At 38.3% G+C, this 24,801-nt stretch overlaps 1 protein-coding gene across 3 annotated transcripts in view; it reads right to left on the bottom strand.

The window, feature by feature from the left end:
• Positions 1–24,801, bottom strand: part of LOC105385495 (protein bunched, class 2/F/G isoform) — a 95,336-nt gene that overhangs the window by 17,765 nt on the left and 52,770 nt on the right. The window contains exon 2 of one of the 3 annotated variants that reach the window (XM_038112545.2): positions 22,672–23,914. The exons of the other annotated variants lie outside the window; for them this stretch is intronic. Within the exon in view, the coding sequence (XP_037968473.2) occupies positions 23,911–23,914 (4 nt within the window). The 3' untranslated portion in view covers positions 22,672–23,910. Of the gene's footprint in view, positions 1–22,671; positions 23,915–24,801 lie in introns of those variants that run through there. 3 annotated transcript variants of the gene reach the window in all.

The raw sequence follows: 24,801 nt of genomic DNA, 5'->3' as shown, positions 1-24,801 counted from the left end.
AGTAATATTGCAAATACTTTATAAGGAATGGAATATTGCACCACATAATAAGAATGAGGTAAATACACTTACGAGCACCACGTGTTCCTACGTGCGAAGGGAGAGCGCGGCGGCTCAGGGGGGACAGACTTTGGAACCACTTCTGCAGGCAGACTGAGCTTGAAGCTAGCTATTGACTTTCTTCTTTTAGCGGCAAGAGCTCTTGAGGCCAGGTCCGAGTTGAGGCCGTGGTCCGGGGGCGAGGTGGCCCGCGGACAGGTCTTCATGTGCGCCTGCGCGGTGGCCACCTGCAGCAGCTTGCTCGACATGCTCCGGCGCTCCAGGGCCTCGCACGTCGCGCAGCGGCCGTCCTCCATGCTGCTCCTCGTGTGCTCGGCCCGGCCCCGTCACGGATACTGAGCGTGTACTCCAGCGGACGTGCTCATTAACTGATGTCATCCGAGCAGCGCGCCGCGAGCCGTCCACGAGCACTAGCTTCCGTCGCACGAAAAAATCAAGACGCTGGCGTGAAAGGCCGCAGAATCGATATGTGGCCGAAATCAGCTAATGCGATAAAGGGATCCTGATAAGGTATACACGCGAATAAGTCTGTTGACCTAGAGTCTGTAGCACGGCTTCGCGACGGCCTCGTGCGCGGGCGGCGTGGCGTGCGCGACTGCGGTCATCATTACAAAGCACCCCCGCCGCACGCCGTAATCCGAACGCTAGTGAAACATATCGATGTTTGCGGTGAATAATATGGTGACTAGTGTCCAATTGTGCGATCTTCGTGACATAGGGACGAGGTGTGGCCACTTCGGTCCCAACCGAATGACATACCAAAATTCCGCTGGAATCGGTCCAGATATATTATAAATAATCATCCGGACTTTATCTTTACCTGAACGTATGGTAGTGTGAATAGTCTTTTTAGATTAAAAATATTTTCAATCATTAAATGTATAAAGGCTTCGCAAATATGTATATTTATCTTAGCAACTGAACATTAGAATTTTTATACTAAGAAGATTTATTTGCAAATGAAATTGTTACAAGGCCAGGTCTCATCTGGAATTACCATTATTTTGGGTACCTACTATCCACTATTCTGCTCTATGTTTAACTTAAGAATTAATTGAAATAGTAATTACGCGAAGTATTCTCAGATCTACAAAGACAATCATCAAAGAACCTTTAACTTGATCATGGGTTGATCATCATCATCGGCATAAACTTTGCTCTCACTTTATTTACATATTGTACATAATTATTGAATTTATGTGCTACAAAGTAAAACAGGAAGTCTAGAAAGATTCCAGTCCTATATTTGGCCTCTAATGTCATACTTAACTGACATCCATCATATTATGTTTGGCCTACACCTATAATGGATATTTGCCAAGTGTCGATCGACTTCGACACTTTTGGACATCCATCACGACAATTAATGTACAATTTGGCTACGGATTGACAACCAGCAACCTACCTGCGTAGACATCGGCCGACAAATTACCGTGTCCTTATATGTAAACAAGCTATTTCTATGCAATACTTAATGTCAGAATACGCACAAATAAATTGGACTCGTTGACTTAGCAACGAGTTGTTCAACTGAAGCGAATCCGGAGCAACGAATAAAATACGATGTAGTTAATGGAGTTACAATAGAAGAAAATTACTACCTATCGTATTTCAACATAGGTTTCCAGCAGTAACGTGTTAAGTGCTATGTAGAGTCTTTCTACCCAGTAAAATCTATTGTAGCTAGTGAGAAACGTTAGGTACATAGTTTATTATTTATTGGTTATCGACGGATATCTAAATTATTTAGTTATTTAGTAGTATATTTTAGCTAACACTTATGATAGGTAGTGCAATCGATGAACAAATATAAATAGATAATGGAGTAGATAGCACACGAACACAAGGTAATAATGGCTACAAACCAATCGCTTTTGTAGAGGAAATTGCAACAATAGTAGATTGTAATATGGATAAAAATTAGTGAAAGTACCATGATATAGTACGCAAAGAAGTTGATACTATTGGGACAAAGGTAATTTTGGATTGTTAATTATACGTGCAATAATATTCAATATTCATCATAATTAACATGAAAAAAGAAACCTTTTGGCTAATGAGATAAGTCTGATGTGATGACAGACAATGACCATCAAATACAGAATAACACATTGACATTGATGAATTCAAACAGCATCATTAATATCAATTCCCGAGTTATTAGTATTTTTTAAATGCTGTATTTATAAGAGCGCTATTAAGATAGCTTACATTAATATCTGAATATTTTGTAATAGTTTCATTCAGAGCTTCAAAATCACATAATTTAATATAACTTTTATCTAATCGTCTTTGTTGTTTGGTGACTCTACCTGTCGAGCACGATGCTCATGTGTCGGTGGAGGTTGGCCTTCAGGTCCCTCCGGGAGTAGTGCTGCTGCGGCGACAGCGGCGGCGGCGGCGAGCTGACCGGTGGCCGCTTCCCGATCAGCACCTTCAACTCGGCCATTAACGTCTGCACCATACGGACACGACTGAACAACACTGTATCACGCACTCTAATGAATCTCTCAACCTTCAATCAATTGGACAGTCTTGCCAAGAGCCGACCTGGCGTGCATCGATAAGTGACGTCACGGATGCATGTGTTAATAAATAATTAGGCATCGATACCGACGGAGGCGTCGTCGCGTAGCGCGTGCGGGCTTCGCACTGTCGGGCCGCATTCACTGGTGACCTCGACGCTTTTTATAAGTACCCGCGCGCGATGCGTTACGTACCACGCGCTCGCGAGTTTACGTTAAATAAATTTCAAAGCGACTGATTTATTTATAAAGAAAAAAACACAGAGCTTACAAGAGGGAAGGTGGCGCCAATTTTACAACGCACGCTTTAAAGCTCTTCGTTGATAACACTGAATCCAATTCCATTGACAACAAACAGTTGATAAACATTGGAATTAGGTCAACTGCATGCGCACGTCGTAGTGACTTCGGAAACCGGGTCACGAGCTGTGTTGGGTTCGCCATCATTGTGCGGAAGCTGCTGCAACGATGAATTAGATCACGAGCACTGGGAAAATGACCTACTTTTACCGTCTCAAGAGAGATTTACATTTCAAAGTAAAATGGCACTCATTTAGTATAATATGAAAACAAAAGGTTTAAAAAGAAGTGAACAGAAAGCATTGCCTTGAATTGCTCATTCAAGCGTTTAACAGGCGTACTACCGGCTGAGTATTTAGAATAAACCCCACTCTGAACGTTGAATTAAACCAAACAGGTTTTACATAGAGCCAAAAATAGCACAAGAAGCGAAGGTCAGAATTGAATCTGTGAAATTAAATGTCACGAATTTACAAAACACGTTATTGTCAGCTGTGTAAACTACTAGATGAGTATCTTGATATATTTTCGCCTATAAAAAAATGTTTGGCAAGTGGGACATTGTAGTTTCGCAATAAAATACATAACACTATGGTAGTATGAACCGCAGACCTCGCTCACACAACTTTCATCATCGACAACTTGCTGGACAATCAGATTCTGGTTTTTGGCAATAAAATTCGTCCTTCCTTCGAGCTCGAAAGCGGTCGTTTGCAGCTCTTTTTATGAGTCTGAGTATAAATTTTATTTTTGGATGCGGCGACAGCTGCGTCCCAATCTGTCGCAAATAATATTCAGTTAAATTTTACTACTAAAACTTCAACTTCAGATAATTTGCAACTAACATTAAGGAAATAGTTATTATGGAAACATATAAAAGTAAGCATGTACATAAAATACTCAATGAGGAGTTAAACGAACACAATTATAAACCCGGAAAAGAAGTCGCCTATTAGAAGGAACGTTCGTTCTATTTCAATAAACTTTCTCCCGAAGAAGTAAGATAAGAGTGAGATAATCCCGTAATCTACGGGGTACAGATCGAAGCTTCCGCTGTGTACACAATCGAGAACAGACACGAGGAAGTCACTCTTGTCATTTCCTGGCAGATACGAATCTAATGCAGCTAATAGTCGGGATTGTGCTGCATACGACAAGGAAATTACAACGGCGTTCATAATAAAAGCGCTACGCAGCAGGTGGGTACACCAAGCTAAAAAGCCATTGTTAAACACATACTTGAGGGGACAAAAGAAAAAAAAAGTGTTGTTGTAAAATATAGGTGAAATTATTTGGTATTTAGGCACTTATTATAAACAATGTAGTATTTCTATCGATCAAATCCTCTATTGCGTAGTAAGGTCTCTCTGGTAAGATTGTTTCGGTCTAAAGACCGATATATGGTTAAATAATGGCATGTCGATTTTAGTCGTTTCAATGAGTAATAAATGTTCATCAAAATTTATTTGATCAAAACAGGTAGCTAGTCCGTCCGTAAGCTTCCATGCATTGGTCCGCACGCCTCGGTCTGGGTTCAATGAACAGAGCCTGCCCTATCCCTCCGCCGCTTTCGGGCGTTTTATTGCCCATTAAATGACGTAGCGCTCTGCAGGGAAAGGATTGGGGATGCCCACGGTAAAACTTACGCTCATGTTATCAAATAGTAAAAATAGATTCAGTATTACATGGGAAAAATGTCCAATCTAAACAAAGAAACGCGGGAAAAACACGGCTTGCCAATTCATAAATAAGTAATAGGTACGCGTTGTTATGGAGGACGTGGTAGCATGACCTAGTTAAAGCGTTGCGGGGTAATATATTAAATCGAAGAGCGTACTCACCGATCTGAACGCAGCTGATGTTTTAAAGTGTATTGCAAGGCACCTGCCGTTGTTTGTCATTCAAGAAACACTTGGTAACACTTTCGCGGGGTTTAGATTGGAGCACAGAAAGAGGGTTACGTCGTGTCGCGTCGGGGTGGAGGGGCGGACTGAGCGTGCGCGCGTCCCTATTCCCAACGTCCTTGCGTCCGAGGGGTGGAACAAGGAGGGCGGTTGTCGGTGGCGCCATGGTAGCACTTCAAGGCAACGCGTCAATCAATATGCGAGATGAGCACCCATAAACAATCCGACACGCGCTCTTCGTGTTATTGCTGAAGCAATTTCCTAGATTCTCACTGACCGTTAATCAATGGATTGACACCAATTTTAAATAAATGTAATTTATGTCGGGTGACCCACTAGGAAGTTATTACATAGAAAAGTTAAAGCAACAGGCTGGAAAACGCAACAGGTTTACGTATGCACATCGATGCAGATATGCAAGAGCTGCATTGCATAATGACTTGTAAATCGTGTAAGTACAAGAAGAAATGGTCGGTGGATAGAAACAAACAATCGAATAAAGCAACGCTTCCGGTTTGGTCCAAAACAAATGGACATTTAGAAGCCCAATAAAAAGTATGTGTATTAGTAGGTCAAAGATAAATGAAAAAACATACGTTTCGAAAAATTTCGCACCAAAAATAATATACAACATCTCCAGTATGAAGCGAAGGCCACAGCAATTTAGTACAATAAACAATGTATATTTCGTGTGCTAAAAATAACCGCAGTTACATAAAGTACGTACGTAGTCAACGTAACATTTGTTACAATCGCTATCAGTGCTTGTATCAAAACGCATCGTTACAAGACTTGACTCACCCGACAGCTGATCGACGCATATCGTACGGACAGCCGTGTATACAGAGGTGATTGTGATGCAATGCAAGAAATCAAAACAACGACTATGCCTCAACAATCAGGACGACCTGACGAAATTTATACAAGAAATGAGATTTTGTTGCTTGTTTTCAGTTTGGATTGGAAATTGATTAAATGGGATGAGGTCAATCCAAAATAATTTATGATTAAACGAACCTACCTGAAAGTTAAGTTCGATCCATAATTATGCAGCTTTATTCGACGCGATTTATAGTTAACTAAGTATACGCAAAGATCAATAAATAAAATAATAAATAACTAAATAAGATGGCATCCATTGATGAAACCATATTATAAAATTGTTCATGATCGATTGAAAATTATTATTATTAGGTGTAATGAAAATTTGCGTTTGCAAGGGCTCTGTCTACCTCGGCAAAGATTTATGTTCGTAAATGATAATTTTATTTTTACTCTTTTGGTGTGTAAAGCATTCTTCACTTAGCCACTTCAATTCACGTATGTGACAAGCACTAAGCTGGAGTATTGGTTAGTCAGATTAGTTTTCAGTAGCTGATGGCCCTTTGCAATGTTTTTACACAGTCAGTAAAGAGAAAATAGCAGCGTTTTTTATTATTTTAAATTAGTTGTCAGCCAATATTGTGAAATTAAATAAACTAGCTTGCTAGGCTATAGTCAATAGCCGGGCTAATCTAACCACAAGGGAGCAAGCGCCACCACACTTTCCCTTTTCTTCTTGTGAAAGTGATGAGGGTCATTCCAAGTTATACGATAAAATCGATGACCAATAAACGGCAGTCAACTGGAGTTTAAAAGTACTCAGTAGATTATAATAATATGTATTTTGTTTTACAAAAAAATATTACCAGCGAAAGTAAGACAGACAGCTTATGAATAGAATGAATCTGTGTAGGTAAATAGTACGTACACACAATGAGTAATGCAGACAAGAAATATCGAAAGCAGACAGCGCCAACTCGGTCAATGAAACCGTTTTAATACTGGCGAAGAATCTGATGCAGAAAGAAAACGCATCGATGGGGTTTGATTTTGTTAACACTGAGGGCCACGACACTCCAGCACGAAAACAAAACAATGCAGACTTTCTAAGCAAAGACTTTCTCCTAAGTTCGCCACGCCTTCCTCTACCCTTTGTAGTTGCAATGCAACCAATTAGTTATATAAAATACCATGGACTAACCAACTAACAACTAATGGAGCTAAATGGTCAATTCTAAGGGATTAAGTTGAAAATGACACTCTATCATCATTATGGATTTAGCTCGGGTCTGTTATAGTAAAATTATAAATCAAGTTTTCATGTATATTTTACGTGATGTGCAAATTCATATTAGTATCCATATAGTTCAACTACCAAGAGTTCCATATTTTACGTCGAATAAAATTATGATTTTCTATTCTATTCTCACCCATTCATGAGTTTGCAGATCAAACTGTGATAGACTTGGGATTCAACACATGTTTGTGGACTGGAGAGTTCCAAGTGTCGTTTTATATACTGTTATTTTCAAAAGCATTTTATTTGTTTATATCTCCGACAGACAGACGTAATAGTTTAAACAAGACCTTCCAACTTTGACCTTACACCTTTAAAACTGTATTGTTGTCCTGAAGAACTTGAAACACCAAATTAAAACAACATTGACGTGGGTTACAATCAGTCTAGAAATATGTTTTTGGCAAATTCGAAACCTTATAAATATTATTATTCGATATTGAGGACATAGAGACAATATTTGGATCAAAATACACAAATGCATATATTTTTATGTAGCTTTTTGGCAAATCTAGTTTGGACTTTATAACAAATTAATGGTATAGGGTCCTTTTTATTTCTAAATTCGTTATAGTACCTAGTTACAGATTGGTCCAAACAACTTTACAGTTCTGAAGTTTACCCTTAGCGGTTATTATCGGACCGAACTGTACATAGCTTATAAATCAAATTATTAGGTCACAAGACCAGATTGTCTCAGTACAGTTTTTATTATTTATTCTGACTGGTCTTATTATACAGGGTGCTGCAAAAAGGGTATACTAAGACGAAAGCTACATGTGCAGCATGGTATATATAAGCCCGAAACTGAAATCAGAATTTGAAAATTCATAAAAAAAAAAAAACTATAGTAAAAGTCACGTGACCAACAAAGTTTCTATGGAAAATGTTTTTTTTTCCGCGAATTTCCAAATTCTGATTTCAGTTTCGGGCTTATATATACCATGCTGCACATGTAGGTTTCGGCTTAGTATACCAATTTTGCAACACCCTGTATTAACTGTCTGACATCCCCTGGTGTTACAAATGACTTCGTCGTTTTATAAACTCTCGTAAGTTCTGTGAATACGGCGAATAGAAAATAGCTATGCACCATTTAACTAACACATACGACCCATCATATCCCCACTGCTGGGGCACGTGTCTCCTTCCAATGGAGGAAGGATTCTAGGCCTAGTCCACTATACTAATATTTAATTAACAATATACTAAAACTATTTTAATATACATAGAAGCCGAAAATAATGTATTTCTTGTTTCAAATTTGATAAATGTACCTGACTGGTTTTTACATCGACATTTATGATTTTCAAAGAAGAATTGGTTACCTTTTCGTCAGTTATTATTTACCAACATACGTTTATGTTTGATTTACTCTTCAGTCAAGGCTCAAATCAAAAGACCTCGACTGGTAGCTAATCAATAACATCTGCATAACGTTCCATTTATAAATGATGCATATTTAATTTCTGTATTCAGTTTTTTTACTACATACTTACAACATTATTTTGTGTATGTTTTTTGTAATATGGACTTGCCCTATTGCATAGCTAATGAGCGTGATATCAGGACCAGCTACTACATCCAGGGCAAGGGGCAGCATCTCATCGGTTTCTATGTAGCGAGCGACTTACCCGATGAAGTTCTTAATGAAGCAGTAGACGGCGAAGAGCGTGGCGTCATTGAGGCCGAGGTCCGGCTTGATGATGGGCAGCGCGACGGGCGGCGCGGCGTCGGGCGAGGGCGCGCGCAGCTCCGGCGTGGCCGCGCTCATGGCGGGCGCGCCGCGCGGCCGCGGCCCTGACGCGTGCGGAGCGATCGTGGCGGCCGGCCTCTCCGCGGCTAGCACTCCCGCAGGCGGCGGCTCGCGCCCCGCATAACACCACCGGCGCTCCGGCCGCGCGCCGCACCGACCCGCGTCCTCTCTGGCAGCGAGCGACGCCACTCTACACGCCGTATCGACCGGCCTATCCGCGCATGCGCTGTGCGCCGCAGACGAACAACTCACTCTACAGTGTTCACACGTCCAGCATGAGGAACGCTAGGTACACCACGAGAAAGAACCACGGGCAGATCAAGTACATGCAAACTGTCATTGTCGGTCGTCGCTAATGAGGAGATAAGAGTGTTGAGGTATGGGTAGCGTGATGGGACCGGCTCGCGCGGAGTGTGACGTGCAGACTGCGCGTGCGGCGGGCTGCGCGGCGGCACTCTGACTGGGCGCGCTCGCCGCGTGCGCCGCCCGCCCGCCGACCGCTCACCGCCACACAACTACACACGAGTACACGTCCAACCGACCTATACGAAGCCTGCCCACCTTGATTTACATACTGAAGGAGTGATAGCCTTAATATTGTACGAGCTCGAAACTGCCCTCCACTCAGTTGAGCAATGAGGAAAAATACGAAAATATTTTGCACTGATAATTATATTAATGTTAATCATAACAAACTTTTCGTAGATAGTTGGCCTTCACACGGATGAGTATAAAACATTAATTAACAGCTTAGAAATTTTGCAACAAGAGTTTCTAAACCACAAATCATAGTGGATCAACAGTACAGGGACGGAGTACCCATTAGGTCACCGATAGTTTGCCAGAGACGTCAACCATAAAGGATTAACAATGACATACTATCTAACTTTGATACCGCTGCATCAAAATAGAACCCCCAAACATAGTCGCGGCAAGTTCATCGACCTCCGGCCGGCTTTGATGGACAGCGTTCCATCCACTGCTCTTGAAAAAACAACTTCTACTAACGAAATGACGCAAAACATTTTTTGTCAGTCATCCGCGTTCTACTATTTCATCTGTGGAACTCTAGACACACTAGAGCTCTTTCTGACATATCTTTATTAAACTTCGCAAAAACTTTAAAGTACACACACATACGAACATTACCTACCTACATAAATAGTGACATTGACAGAGATGTATACAATTTCTTCGTAGAGTGCAATGGCCTGAGATTGTATTTCATATTTTGTCTGTCTAAAATGTATAGGTAGGTTAGACTAGGTGATAGGCGTGACTTGAATTTTGTAAATGTCAGGTTCAGTATATAAACAGTTAGTTCAAGAGATACTTGATGTCGGAACTGTCAAATCATACGGTAAATGATTGATAACCAAAATAAATAATATATTGAAAACCCATCAGAATCGCATGATTTTAATAAGGTGGACTTTATTTTTAATAAAATAAGAACAAACGAGGGATTATAATCAATTTTGAATTCAAAGCAATAATATTGCAGTCAGTTAAGCTGAAATAATTTGTAGCATCCGCCGACTTTATGAGATATCGGTTATTAATACGCAGATCGCATTTAGAACTCGTGAGGGACATCCATTAATCGCAAAGCTTTTCGTTGACGTTGGTAACACAGAGACAATCAATTAGTATGACAGTCGTAAAGAGAGTGTTGCAACCGGGCCATAGTGTTGTCTTGGCAATCTTTTTGGCGAGGGCCCTGGAGACGAGGCTTCTCGGAAGCTCAAGCATGCATTTCCCATGTCGATGCTCGAGCGTGTCTGTAGGACGCAAGTTCTGGGAACCACCGCAGATAGAACGCCGATGATGTTTGCCAATTAATTGGGCCGATGAACATTGGCAACGATACATTTAGAATAGCGGGCTGAATCATTTTTCAAAACAGCTGATCGGGGTTGCTTTCCATTTCAGCTGTACCAATTTGTTTTTTACCGATACCATTGCAAATATTAATTATAAATCGTTTGATAGTTTATACTAGTGAAGCAAAATAACGATATGTATTGTAACTGAACTATGATAAAAATCAACAAATAAATCCAGTAGACTGTAGTAAATTTTATGTTTGTCGCTGAAATGATTTATTAACCTACGTATGATTTGTAATAATATAAAATATCAACATCAATCCGCTGTGCTCCTAATGACAGGTGCATATGAACACAAACACGAAGCCGTGCCTGCATTCGTGACAGCATAAAAATTACAACACCGCACTGCAATCAGCGCCATGGTGTTTGAACTGGAGTTTGCGTGCATCGCTCTATTGATGCAATATGACCCAATTGCTACTATTTCTATGAAACTTTACCGTCTACTAATAAAGCGTTACTTGGTATAATATTCGGTTATTATTACTATAATGATAACACATTACGTGCGTTTGATTCAATGAACATTTATAATTTTCTTTTATATGTTTTGTTAAATTTTCGGTATTTTGACACCGTACACTATCACCGTACACTGGTTATCAACCCATAGTAGTCAATTCATGTGAAAAATAAAATTATAAGAAATATACCGCCGAATTCGCCGCCTTTTGGTCACTTTAAAATAAAATATGATACGAATTTCTACATTTTGATTGACGTAAAGAGTTGAAACAGACGTTTCAGACAATAATCCAAACCTTGTCGTAAATTTACAATACGGTCTATGAATTTGATTGATAGAATACAACTGTATACAGTTGGACGTCTTCTACCGGTAGATAAGTTTACGCAAGGAGTCGATGTCCCGCGATCAGCACTCGACGCACGCGCCCGGCAGCAGCTGATCTATGGCGCAAGCTTCCATCATTACGAGCTTGAGGGTCACTCTACACTGACGAAAAACTAACGAACAAGAGCTGTCGTGCAATCGGCACGTTTAATACAACAAGATTGAGTGGTAGCTCTGCAGAGGTGCTCCGAAACTTCAGAATAATAGAGTGAACCCCCTGCTCGCCGGTATTCGCAATACTGGCACACCCGATCGTGTCAAACCAAGTTAATGCAACATAAACCTACATTTTAAACTAGTCCGTGGTAAATTCATCAGAGGAATTTGTGGAATTATCGCGGCAGGCAAAGTTAAAAGGTCAAATGGTTTCGATGGAATCTTGCACCTGCTCCCATTTCAGTTGAAGTTGAGATTTGCCGTGGAGTTTTGCGTATATTTGGATTCGTTGTTTGGTTTCAATAATGGGAGGTGCAGTACGATAAAGCTGAGCATGTAAAGCTGAGCTTGAATACCTTTTTCTGTACCAGTCTGTTAAGTATTTAATTTGTGTTAATAAAAGTATTTTTTAAATTTTGGTATGCAAATAAACAATTACTTTACTTTAAAATGTATTTTCGTGTAATTCATATTCATTGTACCTGTCTGCAATGAACCTGGTAGACAAAATGGTAAGGGTCGATCCCGGACATGTTAACAATAGCCCCCACACGAGTGGGGAATCCCCCCAAGCAAAAGGTGCTTAAGTTTTTACTATTATTGAAAGATAAAAGCTCGTGCTCGCAGGCGCAACAATCAAATTCTAAAGCTATCGGGCTGTGAATTTGTGAGGTTTGGTGAGGTTGATATAAAGAGTAGGGTAAAGAAAATATCGGCTACATAATTTTAATTCGATCATTATAAACCAGTAGCCTATCAAATCCAAGCAGCTTTTACGAAGCTAGCTTTGAAGACGTATAATTGTATGTACTTAACATAAGTTTAGTATGTAAGTACCTTCTTTCTCAGCACGTGTAAAGACTTGCTTGTTTTAAAAACAGTACGCAGTATTATTATGAAGGCATGTCTGGATTGCGCAGATAAGCTCAGTTATTGTCCATAGGGATTACCCATGTGAGCCCTCGGTCGCCGGGTGACAGGTCCGACAGTCCCACGCTACTGTTTACAACTGGAGATCGCGTGGTCGTGGCATTCCTATGCTATCGAGATCAAATTCTTCTCAGAATTACTACGAGCGTGTAATTCCCAACTTTTTCCTTTTTACCGGTGCAGTCTCGGCCACTTCATTCTAAGAAGTGTTTAATTGTTTGTTGTTTTGGGCTACACGTGTATTATTATATTATACTACATGAATATCTATAAGAATTGGCAAAGTTTTCGCTGCTAAAATGCTTAAAATTTTCTTTTCTCATTTTTTTAAATCTTGCATTTACCTATTCGAACTGCTCTAGTTATAAAGATAACGATTTTGATCAAACGGCGATAAGGATCTTTTATTTATTCTGTTAAAGGTATGTGTCAGTTATATTTGACGTCAAAATTAGCCATTCCATTACTGGCCCGAGAGTTACTTAGTCTAGACCATACTCTAGCTAGAGGATTCCAAATTTACATTTCCGCAAAGCTGCAACGCTGCACGGTGCACGTGGCTGTCACATCTGACGGCTCGAAGCAGAAACAGACAAAGGGCTCGGTAACCCGACCAATTAGTATAACCGTTCAGCTTCATACCATCTCTTTGATCATCTAATGACACTTTGTTTTGCAGGTTACACCTATTTTGACAACATAACACGGCGGGTTTGTTTTTCATTCGGTTATGTTGAGAAAATCAAGAGAGTGTCTTTAAGTAGGTTTATGTCCACGAGCTGAATTGGGATTAATTTATATCAGAGATTCAACAAAATACAGTTTGTGTTTTTTATTCCAAGAAATCGTTGGAAATAGAATGTGTGTCACCGTCTTTAATGATTGTTTGTAACACAAAACGTTTAAAGTCGGCACGGCACGTTTGAGAAAACGAGGCTTATTAATAAATAAGCTTTATGTTCATAATTGTCGGATCTAGGATTAGCAATAAATATTCATTAAAACATATGAATCTGCAAGATTTGTTAAGTACTAATAATAGTAATATGTATTATGACACCTTTGTAGAGGACGTAATTGTGTTAACTACATTAGTATTAGAAGTGAGAGTGTAACTACAGACGCAATAAGGAAATGGTTCTTGACAGTGAGGGTGAATGATTGTGTGGTTAACAACCACAGCTACGATTCCATATCAAAGGATTCTATTTTCGTTAGCAAAATATAATTTACTAATAATACCAGCATTCAACATTTTGTGGTAACCGATTTCTAAGATTGGAAGGATAATCCGCTTCCAGCGGAAATGACAACGTTCCTTGTTTCACGTAGAGATAATATGAAACGACAAAAACAATGGGCCATCAATCATAATTAGACATAAATAGGCTAAAACACCGTTTACTTCGCGCAGAACGTTATGAAGGCTGCAGTAAAATGTACATAGTATAGATAAAATTGGGATCCAAACAATTTGTTTCAGAGTTTACATAACCCAATACACACACATATCATAATAATATGTAGTTCTAATTTCGGGAGTAATAACGAGATACGAGATCGCTATATTAAATATGACTTGTACTTGTGTGTAGATAAAATGTAGAAAACTGTGAATAGTAAAAAATGTTTCATCACGACCCATTACGTCCCCACTGCTGGGGCACGGGTCTCCTTCCAATGAAGGAAGGGTTTAGGCCTAGTCCACCACGCTGGCCAAGTGCGGGTTGGTGGACCCCAACACAAGCAAGCTTGTGCTGAGAGAGTTGTCGGGTAAGTGGGCAACCCGACTGTCAGATGTTTTCAAGCCGCCCGAAGGCCTCTGACTAGGCTTAACGACTGCTACCGAAGCAGCAACCGGGACCCACGGCTTAACGTGCCGTCCGAAGCACGGAAGCGTCCAGAAAAGCACCACTTGAAATTGGTCACCCATCCAATGGCTGACCGTGTCAGTTGTTGCTTAACCTCAGCGATCAGTTACGATCACTGAGGCCCGCTCGACTACGGACGCTTCTGAAAATGTTTAACGTTAACCAATGACATTCCAGAGATTTCACTCTTCTTATAAAAGGTTCTTACAAATGCAGGCAAAAAAATATTACATTACCGATACTTGAGAAAGTATACTTGGAAACTAGATGGAGGGGCAGAAAGTGCTGAAGTCATAAATTGGCGGTTTCAAATTAAAAGATACTTCCGAGAAGCCTTTTACAATGTTGCGTTACTTCATGATTCGCTAACGATCAGTTATGCAACCGCCCTTTCATTAGTTACATTACAACTAAGACTATCTAAAGCGCAGAGCAATGAGCGAAGTTCAACTGCACAGTACACAGGCTTGAAACAAACGATACATACAATAAGAAGTGTAGGTTTTGCCTTGACCATTTTATCAGGTATAAATATGAATGCATAAATATCTTTATGGAAATCATAAATCTGTTCATCGTCAACTGCATTATGAATACTATGCAGAAGGGTATTTAACCTTATAAAAAGAGACATGGTTTTAAACTTCTATGAAATACACTTAGTTTTAATGGTTGCAATCGAAAAAGTTTAAAATGGTCATCGCACTTTTGTGAGTTCAACATTCTTATTAATGTTGGGTGAGTACCAAAAATTGCTTTTAAATGACGGCAGGAGGGTGGTGCACCTAATATTTAAAACATTAATCACATGAGCCATTTATCAAGAAAGATTGTTTCGTTTTATAAATCGCCCTACATCGTTATGCAATAAAGATTCAATTAGGATTTTTTTGCACAAACGCTCCAGCTTCATCTACCACGTATGTAATGTAAGTTATATTTGTTGTGTTATTACTATTATAAGTCATTATAAGTGATATTTTAACCTGTGGTGTTTCCAAATTGGACTTATATATCTTAAGAATTAGAATACATTCGTACCATCAAGATATTGTATAGAAATAGGTTCTAAAAAGAGGAAAACAGCTTACACTAATAACATCAAAGCAAAGGAACCCAGCAAGTCCCGACCCAGGATGCCAACGTGAGCCGCTGAGTAATTTCTATAATTTTCGTGATGGATTTCGTTCTCTAAGACTGCTCACGGCCAACCAGCCAAATTATGTTAATAATTGCCCCGTCCCGACGACTTTGTATCCAGGCACATCGTTTATGCATGCAACATTCATAATATGCTCTTGCGCACTAAATCGCAAAATCACTGGTTCCTGACAACGCTAAATTAATAACCGTGCTGCAACACCTTACTTCAAAGTTAGTGTGCACTTAATTATTCACAGATTACAGATTTCCCTGTTCATGTTGAGATTTGTATTATGCATACCACAAAAATACATATGGTCACATATAATGTAATACTGCGTCATCATAAATATGTAGTTTCTAAAGTAAATAAATGATTGCCTTTTTTTTACAAAAATCTATTTGCAAATAAATAACAAATTGATATTGATAGTAAATGAGAGCCGTATTCTCGAGAGAGTGTTGGTAATGTTACAAGTCACGTCTTCAGCCCGCTCTGTAATGAATCTGTGCAGACGCTGGCAGCCGCACATAAAAGGAAGTCTGACATCATCGCCAAACTTAGCCGGTATTGTTATTACTTGTTACCAAGTTCTTTAGAACACAGTACACGGCTTCAGTGCTCTGTATACAAATAAGTATGGAAGTACTTACATAAGAAATTGTGTGCAATGTCGTCGTCGATGATTGATGTGTCCAATTTGATTAGGTACCTACAGTTTTGTTAAAATGTTACCACAAAAACTAGACACACGTTAAATAGATTTTAAGCGCTGTCCTATCTTTTGTCAAAACCGTGTCCGCTCCCGTAAAACTTTTTTTTTGTAGTTATGTTAGTTTTATACGTTTTTTTAATGTCTTGCATGATCGACATGGTTTTATATTCTTGAATAGCTTAGCTATGACTAGGTATATTAATATTTATTTGAAGGGATAAATAAGTAGTTTGATAAGGTAAAATCTCGACGCCTCTAAATAAGAAAATACAAAAACAATTTAACTGTTGGCTATTGTGCATACCAAAACGTTCAAAAACCTTCTTCAATATTATTTGGGATACTAAAGTTTGATATATACCAAAGTTTATGTCGTATTACAAAGAACATGTAATATTAATAATGCTTACACTTGATACAAGTAGCCATATTTGATGTACATTGTAATTGAAAACGTCTTCATCAAAGCGTAAAGTCCCGCCGCGTATTAAATTCGAATCCTTGCCATGAAAAAAGCCACAACGCAAAAAGCGACCTGTTTACTCTGCTTCGTTCCATCGTGGCTCGAGAAAAGAAACAAAAAACCGACACAAAAACACTGCATGAAATTGCGCAGGTTTGAGAGCGCGGAACCAACTTTTTACTTTTACTTAATTTCTTAGCAACCAATACATTGCTGAATTTGGCAATTACAGAGAAGAAAAATAAAAGTCTTAAGCAGCAATCGAAGATAAACGCAGAGAAAAGAAAGATTTTGCGAAGAGTTCAAACGTAAGTCGCTGCGGTCAAGGACTTGAACATACGACACGAGATTGACTCGTTCTGCTCTCAGTGCGATTGTTTTCTGAACAAAATCCTCGTGATCTGAATTTTTATTCAGAAGCACTTGCTTTAATGCCAGTTATTTCTAGGCATACTGAAACATATTTATTTATGTACGTTAAATGTTGAGAAAAATTATAGACTCATATGATTTTGTTAAGAATTTAACGTTTTACAGGTCAAGTTATTTTTCGTATGTATTTTTTACTTATTTTTCATTTGAGGAAAAGACATACCAATTTGTTTCCTAATACTTCTCCGTTCTAACAATTTTTATTCCTTATTAATAAAATAAAAAATATGCGTTATTATAGCTACACAATAGCGTAATATCCGCTCAGTTATTATTAGTCTAATATGGATGTTCAACATGAATGGTTCTGTGTTCAACATTAAGGTTAGAATAGCAGTAAATGTTAACTGTACCTGAGCTATCGAAAAGCAAATCGCGAATAGTAATTTCTTTGGACATTACAATCAGCGTGTCGCATGCTTCAGTCGGCAGTCGGCATGAGGTGATGTCATTGTTTTTTCTTGCCACTTTGCAAATGTGAATATAAAAACGTGTTTTTTTTCAATTCGGGCCGGGACTTGCCATGGTGCTTTATAGCTGCGATTGTTGTTTGCATATCGGCTATGCTGAGTATGTATTGTATTGTATTTATTCAGTTGTTTCAAGTGATTGTTACCAAAAACGTCGCAAATGAGTAGGTCTGTGGGTAGAGCAACCAGAAAATATTTACACGGAATTCATTGTAAATAGTGTATTATGCCATTTGCGACGCAAAAATTACTATTCACTTTTTGGGGATGACAAAACAAAATGGGTTTTTAAACGGTAAAAGTAAGATGGTGAAGCCAATGTAACCAACTGTACATAATTTGTGGATATTACAGCACCGTGTTGGCGATGGAAGTAGTTGTCGATGCGTTCGTGACTGCCTACGCGCGTTTCTGTCCAAATCGATTCGTCCCGTGAAGCGTAAAATAAAAAGTGTCAGGAAGGCATCCGTCACTCGCTGCGGCTATCGTTGACGACTGAGCACCACCGTTCGGGGAACTGTTCCAACGATCCACGTGCCAAGTAAATTATGACTTTACATCTTTAAATATACCGACAAAGGACTCCAGGTTGCTAAGTCAGTCAGAAGTAAAAATATTTTTATTTACTAAACTGACAAAACAAGGTGTTATAAATTCATCTCTAAAATATATTTGTGTAATTTAAAGGTCCATATTAGTATCAAGCACTAAACAGAGAACAGTGTCATCATGAACCTTAAGGTTTAAAACGAGCCAATATAGCAACTATCAGCTACGACCTGCCTGTTCAATGTCGACGTGACAGACATTAATCAATCTGTTTGATAAAGAGTCCAATCGCTATAAAAAGGCTCCATAAAAATGTTTGATCGTAAACAACTTGGGTGAGTTGTTTTATTTGGGGGAACACATAAAGGCGGTAACAAAACAAACAGACCACCGCAATGAGGGGGCTACAGTCCAAAATGTAATTCATTCCACGCGTTGTCCGGTCACTAAAAATATCCAAAGCGGAGGCAACGCTCACCGTGCTTCGCTGCGTTTTACAGAAAACACGACTATTTTTGTAGATTAAAACATTCTTGAAAGAAGAAACTGGAAGCAGTTTTTCAAAAGTTACAATAATAAACTACATCCACATACCGACGACTGTGACTTGTACAAACCGTGTCCTCAATTTTATTGCCTTGACCAAAACTTCACGATTAAAAAACATGTTGAGACGGCTTCTGATATTGAACTATTAATTGCTTTACGATCCGGCGATGTGTAAAGTTTTGAAAGTGAGTTTTAAAATACAAATTGTATTTAGGTAAGTATATAAATTATCTTTGCTTTTGGCAGAATATCACGTTCGCAAGGTGTTATGAGGAACGCTGAAATTTAATTTGTCATTCAGTCCTCGAAAAAGCATGTCATTTTGGTCTGTTTGACTGATGCTATCTATAATGAGATGGTAATTTCATACTTGGCACAATGCTTGGCCAATGACTTTTGCCTTGCCTATACCATTACTTCTGAAATCATATACGTAGAATTCGAGTTTATTCAGAATCAAACAGCAAACTTTTTTTAAATAATAGTGCGAATAAAGGTTACTTAATAAATAAAAATGTACATTAAAAAATTTAAAACATATACAATTTTAATATAGCTACTAAGCTAATGTTTTTTTTAATCGTGTGTAAACTGACACAGTACCATTTATTCAATTTGCTGAAGTTTTTTATGATTTACGCGAGACATGGTTCCCGACTACTTCTACTGGCAGCGACCAAATATGGCCACAATCGTGAGAGACAGAACTTATTTACTATTTATCAACGGGATATAATGAAAAATATGTTCAGCGCCCATGAACTAGGGTTCTGTTTGCAAAGTCCCGCCCGCCAGACTACAGCAGACAGTATGTCGCCGCTGACTATAGAGCGAGATAGTCTACGTTACAAATTAACGAGTGCGAATGAGACGGATAACAGACCATGGCATGGCAATAAAAACACGGTCCGAGTGCTTAGTGACGTAATGTAGAAGGCATATACGACGTTCGTATAAATAATTAATTTTATGGTCGAAACAAAAGTTGTTTACAAATAAGAGGCCATGATGTAATTCCGATGGACTAACTTTATTATCTAATACTAATAGATTTTGGTATTAGCTTTTATAATTCTATACTTACGTTAAATTGTTGTTATTGATCACGATAAAAATGGGGCAAACGGACTTGCTCTTATCAATAATGCGACAATACGTAAAATACATAGTTTGTGTAACAAAAGCAAAACAATTTTCCACCAAGGGATAAATTTTTGACATTTGAATGGTTTTTCGCGCGATTAGATACCCTACAAAGTTGAAGACGTTTACTAGAATTGTCAGGTAAGTAATCCCATAATCATATAGTAATTGAGGTCATATGCAAAGAAGCCAGGTGAATGCCTGCGTGTGATACATGCAACAATGCGAGACACGTCGGCTCGCCGGGGAAACTACCAGTCACATCTCAAGATATGTACAATATGTACATACATTGTACGTTAGACTATATTGAAGTGATGCATATTATAACAACGATAACGGCCAAATTTATAGTGACTGACTGTTGTGGACTTGTGGAAGAGCAGGGTCTCCAAACACAAGTCACCCTAGCTAAAATGGAAATACCGCACAAACCAGTCGTGTAAAGCTAAGTAATTAGATAAACTAATATCTTGATTTGATTTTGATTTCTGATACATAATAACTCAAAACATGGTAGAAGAGGCAATTGCTCTCTCATACATGATATTAGGTACATGAAGAAATCAAGGAAGGTCTTCATGACGGTGAAGCTAAAATGAAAGATGACGAGTATGCAGCCATAATGCAGAGGTGATGTCACAGTTTAGTTGTTGTGACGTCATTGCCTTAATATTCATAAAACGGAGCTTTTGTTACACGCGATGTAGTATTATTAGTAGTAGCATTACCAATAGAGCCTATCTCTATGATTATGATTATCATATAGATTATATAATATATTATTATACCAGCAGTAAGATTTATAAATAATCTTTCCTTAGGATATAGCTCGTATTCGGTTTGGTTAAGTGTTTACTTTATTGTTATGAAATAATGTTCAGTAAATTGGTGTCACAGTCGCAATAATAAACCTACACACAGTATTAGGTATCTCAAAATGGATAAACTTTAACTTTAAAATGTGCATATTGGCGTGGGCGCATATTTATAGGCAACCGAAAGGTTTAGTAAAACAAAGTATTGCAGCTGGCTTACAAGATAGGTAAATTTTAAAGTATATTTTTAAGTTTTGAAGAGCATGAAAATCAAATTAAACTTTTTCAACATAAAACAGTAAACTAAATCCGGTGACACGAATATTGCAAAGAACTGGTTTAAAAATATCCAAATAGCGCGCGACACAATTTAGAGATCTTACATAAACTATGCCCGCGCTGTTTCATTGCAGATAAAAACAAATTAAATTAGGATGACAATTTATCAAGCGAATGTGTCTCGTAAAAACGCGTAAACATTTCGCGATTTACGAAGTATTCGGGTCGGGGGGTTTCAACACTTTCAACACATCGTAGTTCTCTCGAGTGCATAAATCACTGGGGACTTTGCGAATAATGTTATGCAACATTTTAGTGCTAATACTGGAGCTAGAGGAAGCCGCAAATCTGCATGCCTGACTCACTGTTGACACGCTCTTACATAGATACATCATGTATGATGTATGTGTCAACAAACTTTGCCATTTTCAGTTTCCTAGAATTATAATTTTAAGGTGATATCATGAATAAACATATCCTTCACTGTACTAATTGTTTTAAGATAGTGGAAACAATATTAGAAGAAGTAAGAGTAAAAATTTGCAGGGCCAATACAAATTACAATACCGAGACACAATCTCATGAAGGTTTGCATAATATACAAAGCATACACCTAAAGATAATCCAAAATCCTGTAGGTTGGCTGGTGTAGTATAAAATGCTTTTAGCAGTTTTAGCCCACCTTTTGTACATTTATATGATATATTTGTGCAATATAGAATCAAATCAAACAAATTACAATATGAACTTTGATATTAGTTATATTATGCATTGGATATCAGAGTCCTCTTTTCAACATATACAGACTGCTAAATAAAGATTCATAAAAAATTAACTATTCAATTAATAATTATATTTGGACATAAGAGGTGAAGAAGTGCAAACAAAGTGTGGCCAAACGAGCGAGATGTGGGTTATCGGTGCGGCAACCGTGATAGCAGAAGTTCCGTACAAAGCAAACTCATTAGCTGTACCGCATACGGTTAAATATTTTGATCAACTCTCAAATATTGATAAACCTCATGTGGAAATTAACAAGGCATTTGCAAACTGCTCTCATTTAAGCAGAGGGTTTATCAAAGTTGATGAGCTAAACCTTGTCAAATATTATTATGTAGGTATTATTTACAATGCTCTATCAGTTAGAAAATTATACATATATAGAAGGTGTACCTAGTGCAGTGTTTGACGTCAACATCACATGAGCATAATACAACCTACGACCTATTTCCAGAGCATATCCGCTTAGCTAAGACATTGATAGACGACAGCTGTGCTGATGTCTATAAAATAGCACTAATGTCTAAGTGGAGTGTCTTTTATGACTGCTAATAGAAAGCTAGGGCTTAATCTTAGGTGTAGATAATAAGACAATGTAAAATGGACAACATTTTTTTTTACCATCCATTATTTTTAGCTTATCGGAAAGATAATTCAAAAATAGAGGATATACGTCCATTTTAGCCTTCAACACTAGGAAAATGTATCCCTTGCTGTCAACAATTTCAAAATTAATTCTGAATTAAATTTAAATAATCCAATTTATGCAGTTGATTGATCATATCAAGTATGGCATAGCAATATTATTTTATTTTACCTGATGATAATGAAAAATAAAATCGATAGATAGATATATAAGGAATGAAATAAGATCTAAAATCGAAAACACATCAATATTTACTTAAGCCCGCACGATAGATAACTTATCGTTCAGTCAAAATGTAATGTAAACATTCGTGTAAGCTAAACAGATAGTCTAGCGGGCGGGCATATCACCAAGTGGACACGTCACTAGAAATGTCTGAAAGGTTATCCAGACCTATAGCAGACCAGCAGACAGCATCAAGAATTAAATAGTTTAACCATCATAATTATGTTTGCGAAAACAACATTAACTCTACCTATAATGAGATTTAAAAAATACATTGTACTATGTGAATATGTAATTTACACATACCTACTACCGAGGATACAAATAGCACTGACAATGATGATTGACTATGCATAGTTGGATTTAAAGAAGCATTGGCAAACATTAAATATTGGCTATCTCTTAATCTAATTGCCAAGCCAAACAACAAAGATTATTATCGTCATTGCCGATGTATGATAGCAATATAATAAAGTAGACGATAAGCATCACAATAGTCTATTGTTAAGGGTCTTGGACGAATCCCAATCTGTTCTTAATGTAAAGTACACTTGGGTAAGTATATAAATAAATATAGAGACAAGTAAATACCTATATTTTAAAATCTTTCTCTCCACATAATATGGAAAATTCTAAAGAGTTAAACATAATAAATGTTGTGCCAAAACATTACAGCGTAGCTACAGGTGACTACTGGCAAAGTGCCCGATGTGTGCGTAAACAATCTATTTCAGATCTTAAAGTTAACATCATCAGGTACCTGGTTTAGGTACTTACTATTATTCAATTTGAAAAGTTGAGCCTTTAAAGAGGAAAAATCCATAACTAACCCAAACAATGACATCAATCTGAAAACCGCTAAAATCATTTCAATAAGTTTGTGTCCTCATTAGTCATCATGATCAATCTCACGACGAGCGTAAGATCAAACTTACGACATATATGGTTGGTTAAACTTGTGGTTTCCAGGGGTGATTGTATCGGACTGTACAAACATTTGTCTGCAGCATGAGTAATTCTGTTTGACCATAGCGTTAAGTAACCGGCAACTAGCTCGCGGGGTTTACGACCGTGTGTTTGTCCAGAGCGAGGACAAGTTCGCGTATTTAAAGCTGACATGTGTCAGGGAGCCGAGCGGAATTGGTGTGTATTGACGTAGTTTGGCCGTAACATTCATTAGGGGAATCTGGCACATCGGCCCGACCCGGTAATGTACCACATAGGAAGAGACTGCGAACCCATTTCGCTTGACAGTCGACTTGATTGATAGCTAGAAGTACCTGCGCTTTGAAGACGGAATTGATGTCACCAGCTTAGGAGGCATGATGTTCTTACCTGAAAAAGATACAAATTATTGTTAATTATTGTTAGAAAGCAAAGTTGCATTATTTTTATTTGATATTGTATTCAGCCATTTACTAATTTTCCTTTTATTATAGATGTAAATATGGCACGAATCGGAAGGAGAAGTTAAACTGTGCTATAATTATTATTTCTACGACGAATTTTTCAGCAATGTCTTCAACGGCAAAAATACATAAAATGTTAGCGTAAGCAAATGCTTTTGCAATGACAATCAAATGGTCAGACAGCCGTGTGTGCGATGTCCCCACGTATTATTATTATTTATTACTATGATAGTAACATAAAACTGTACTGATTCAAGCGATTAGAGACGCATAGATCACGTTTTGTTCCATGCGCCCACGCACCTACAGTGTCTAGTGAACGCGTGTGTCACCATGTGTATGAATTTTATGACATGCAAAAGGATTTATTAATTATTACAGACACACATAAGCGAAATCGTACGTTGTTTAAACTGTAAAGGTGGGTCTACGCTCTAGACGAACCGAGCACGAGCGGAGCCATTCAGGTTTCGTCGTTCACGGTGTCAAGTGTGGACGTCCAACGAACCTACAACGATCACTGTCCTCGAACGCAAAGCTAAACCCTTTGTGTTCGTCAAAAAACCGACAACATGCGGAACGCAGCCGAGCACGAACGAGACTTGTAGGTCGGTCCACACTACACGAATTGTGTTCGGCTCGTGCTCCGCTCGTGCTCGGTTCGTCTGGCGTAGACCCACCATAATAAAATTTATTGAAATAAAGCTTCACGTTGTATAATGTAAGACATAGGGTAATCAATGCAGCTGCGACTTGTACATAATAACAATTTAATTCTGGTCTCAAAACTTCAACAACCTCATCTAGGTACAG

The sequence above is a fragment of the Plutella xylostella genome, chromosome 5, assembly GCF_932276165.1.
Source record: "Plutella xylostella chromosome 5, ilPluXylo3.1, whole genome shotgun sequence".
Lineage (NCBI taxonomy): Eukaryota > Metazoa > Arthropoda > Insecta > Lepidoptera > Plutellidae > Plutella > Plutella xylostella.
Note: the sequence above shows the minus strand (reverse complement) of the source record. Positions and strands in the feature narration are given on the sequence as shown.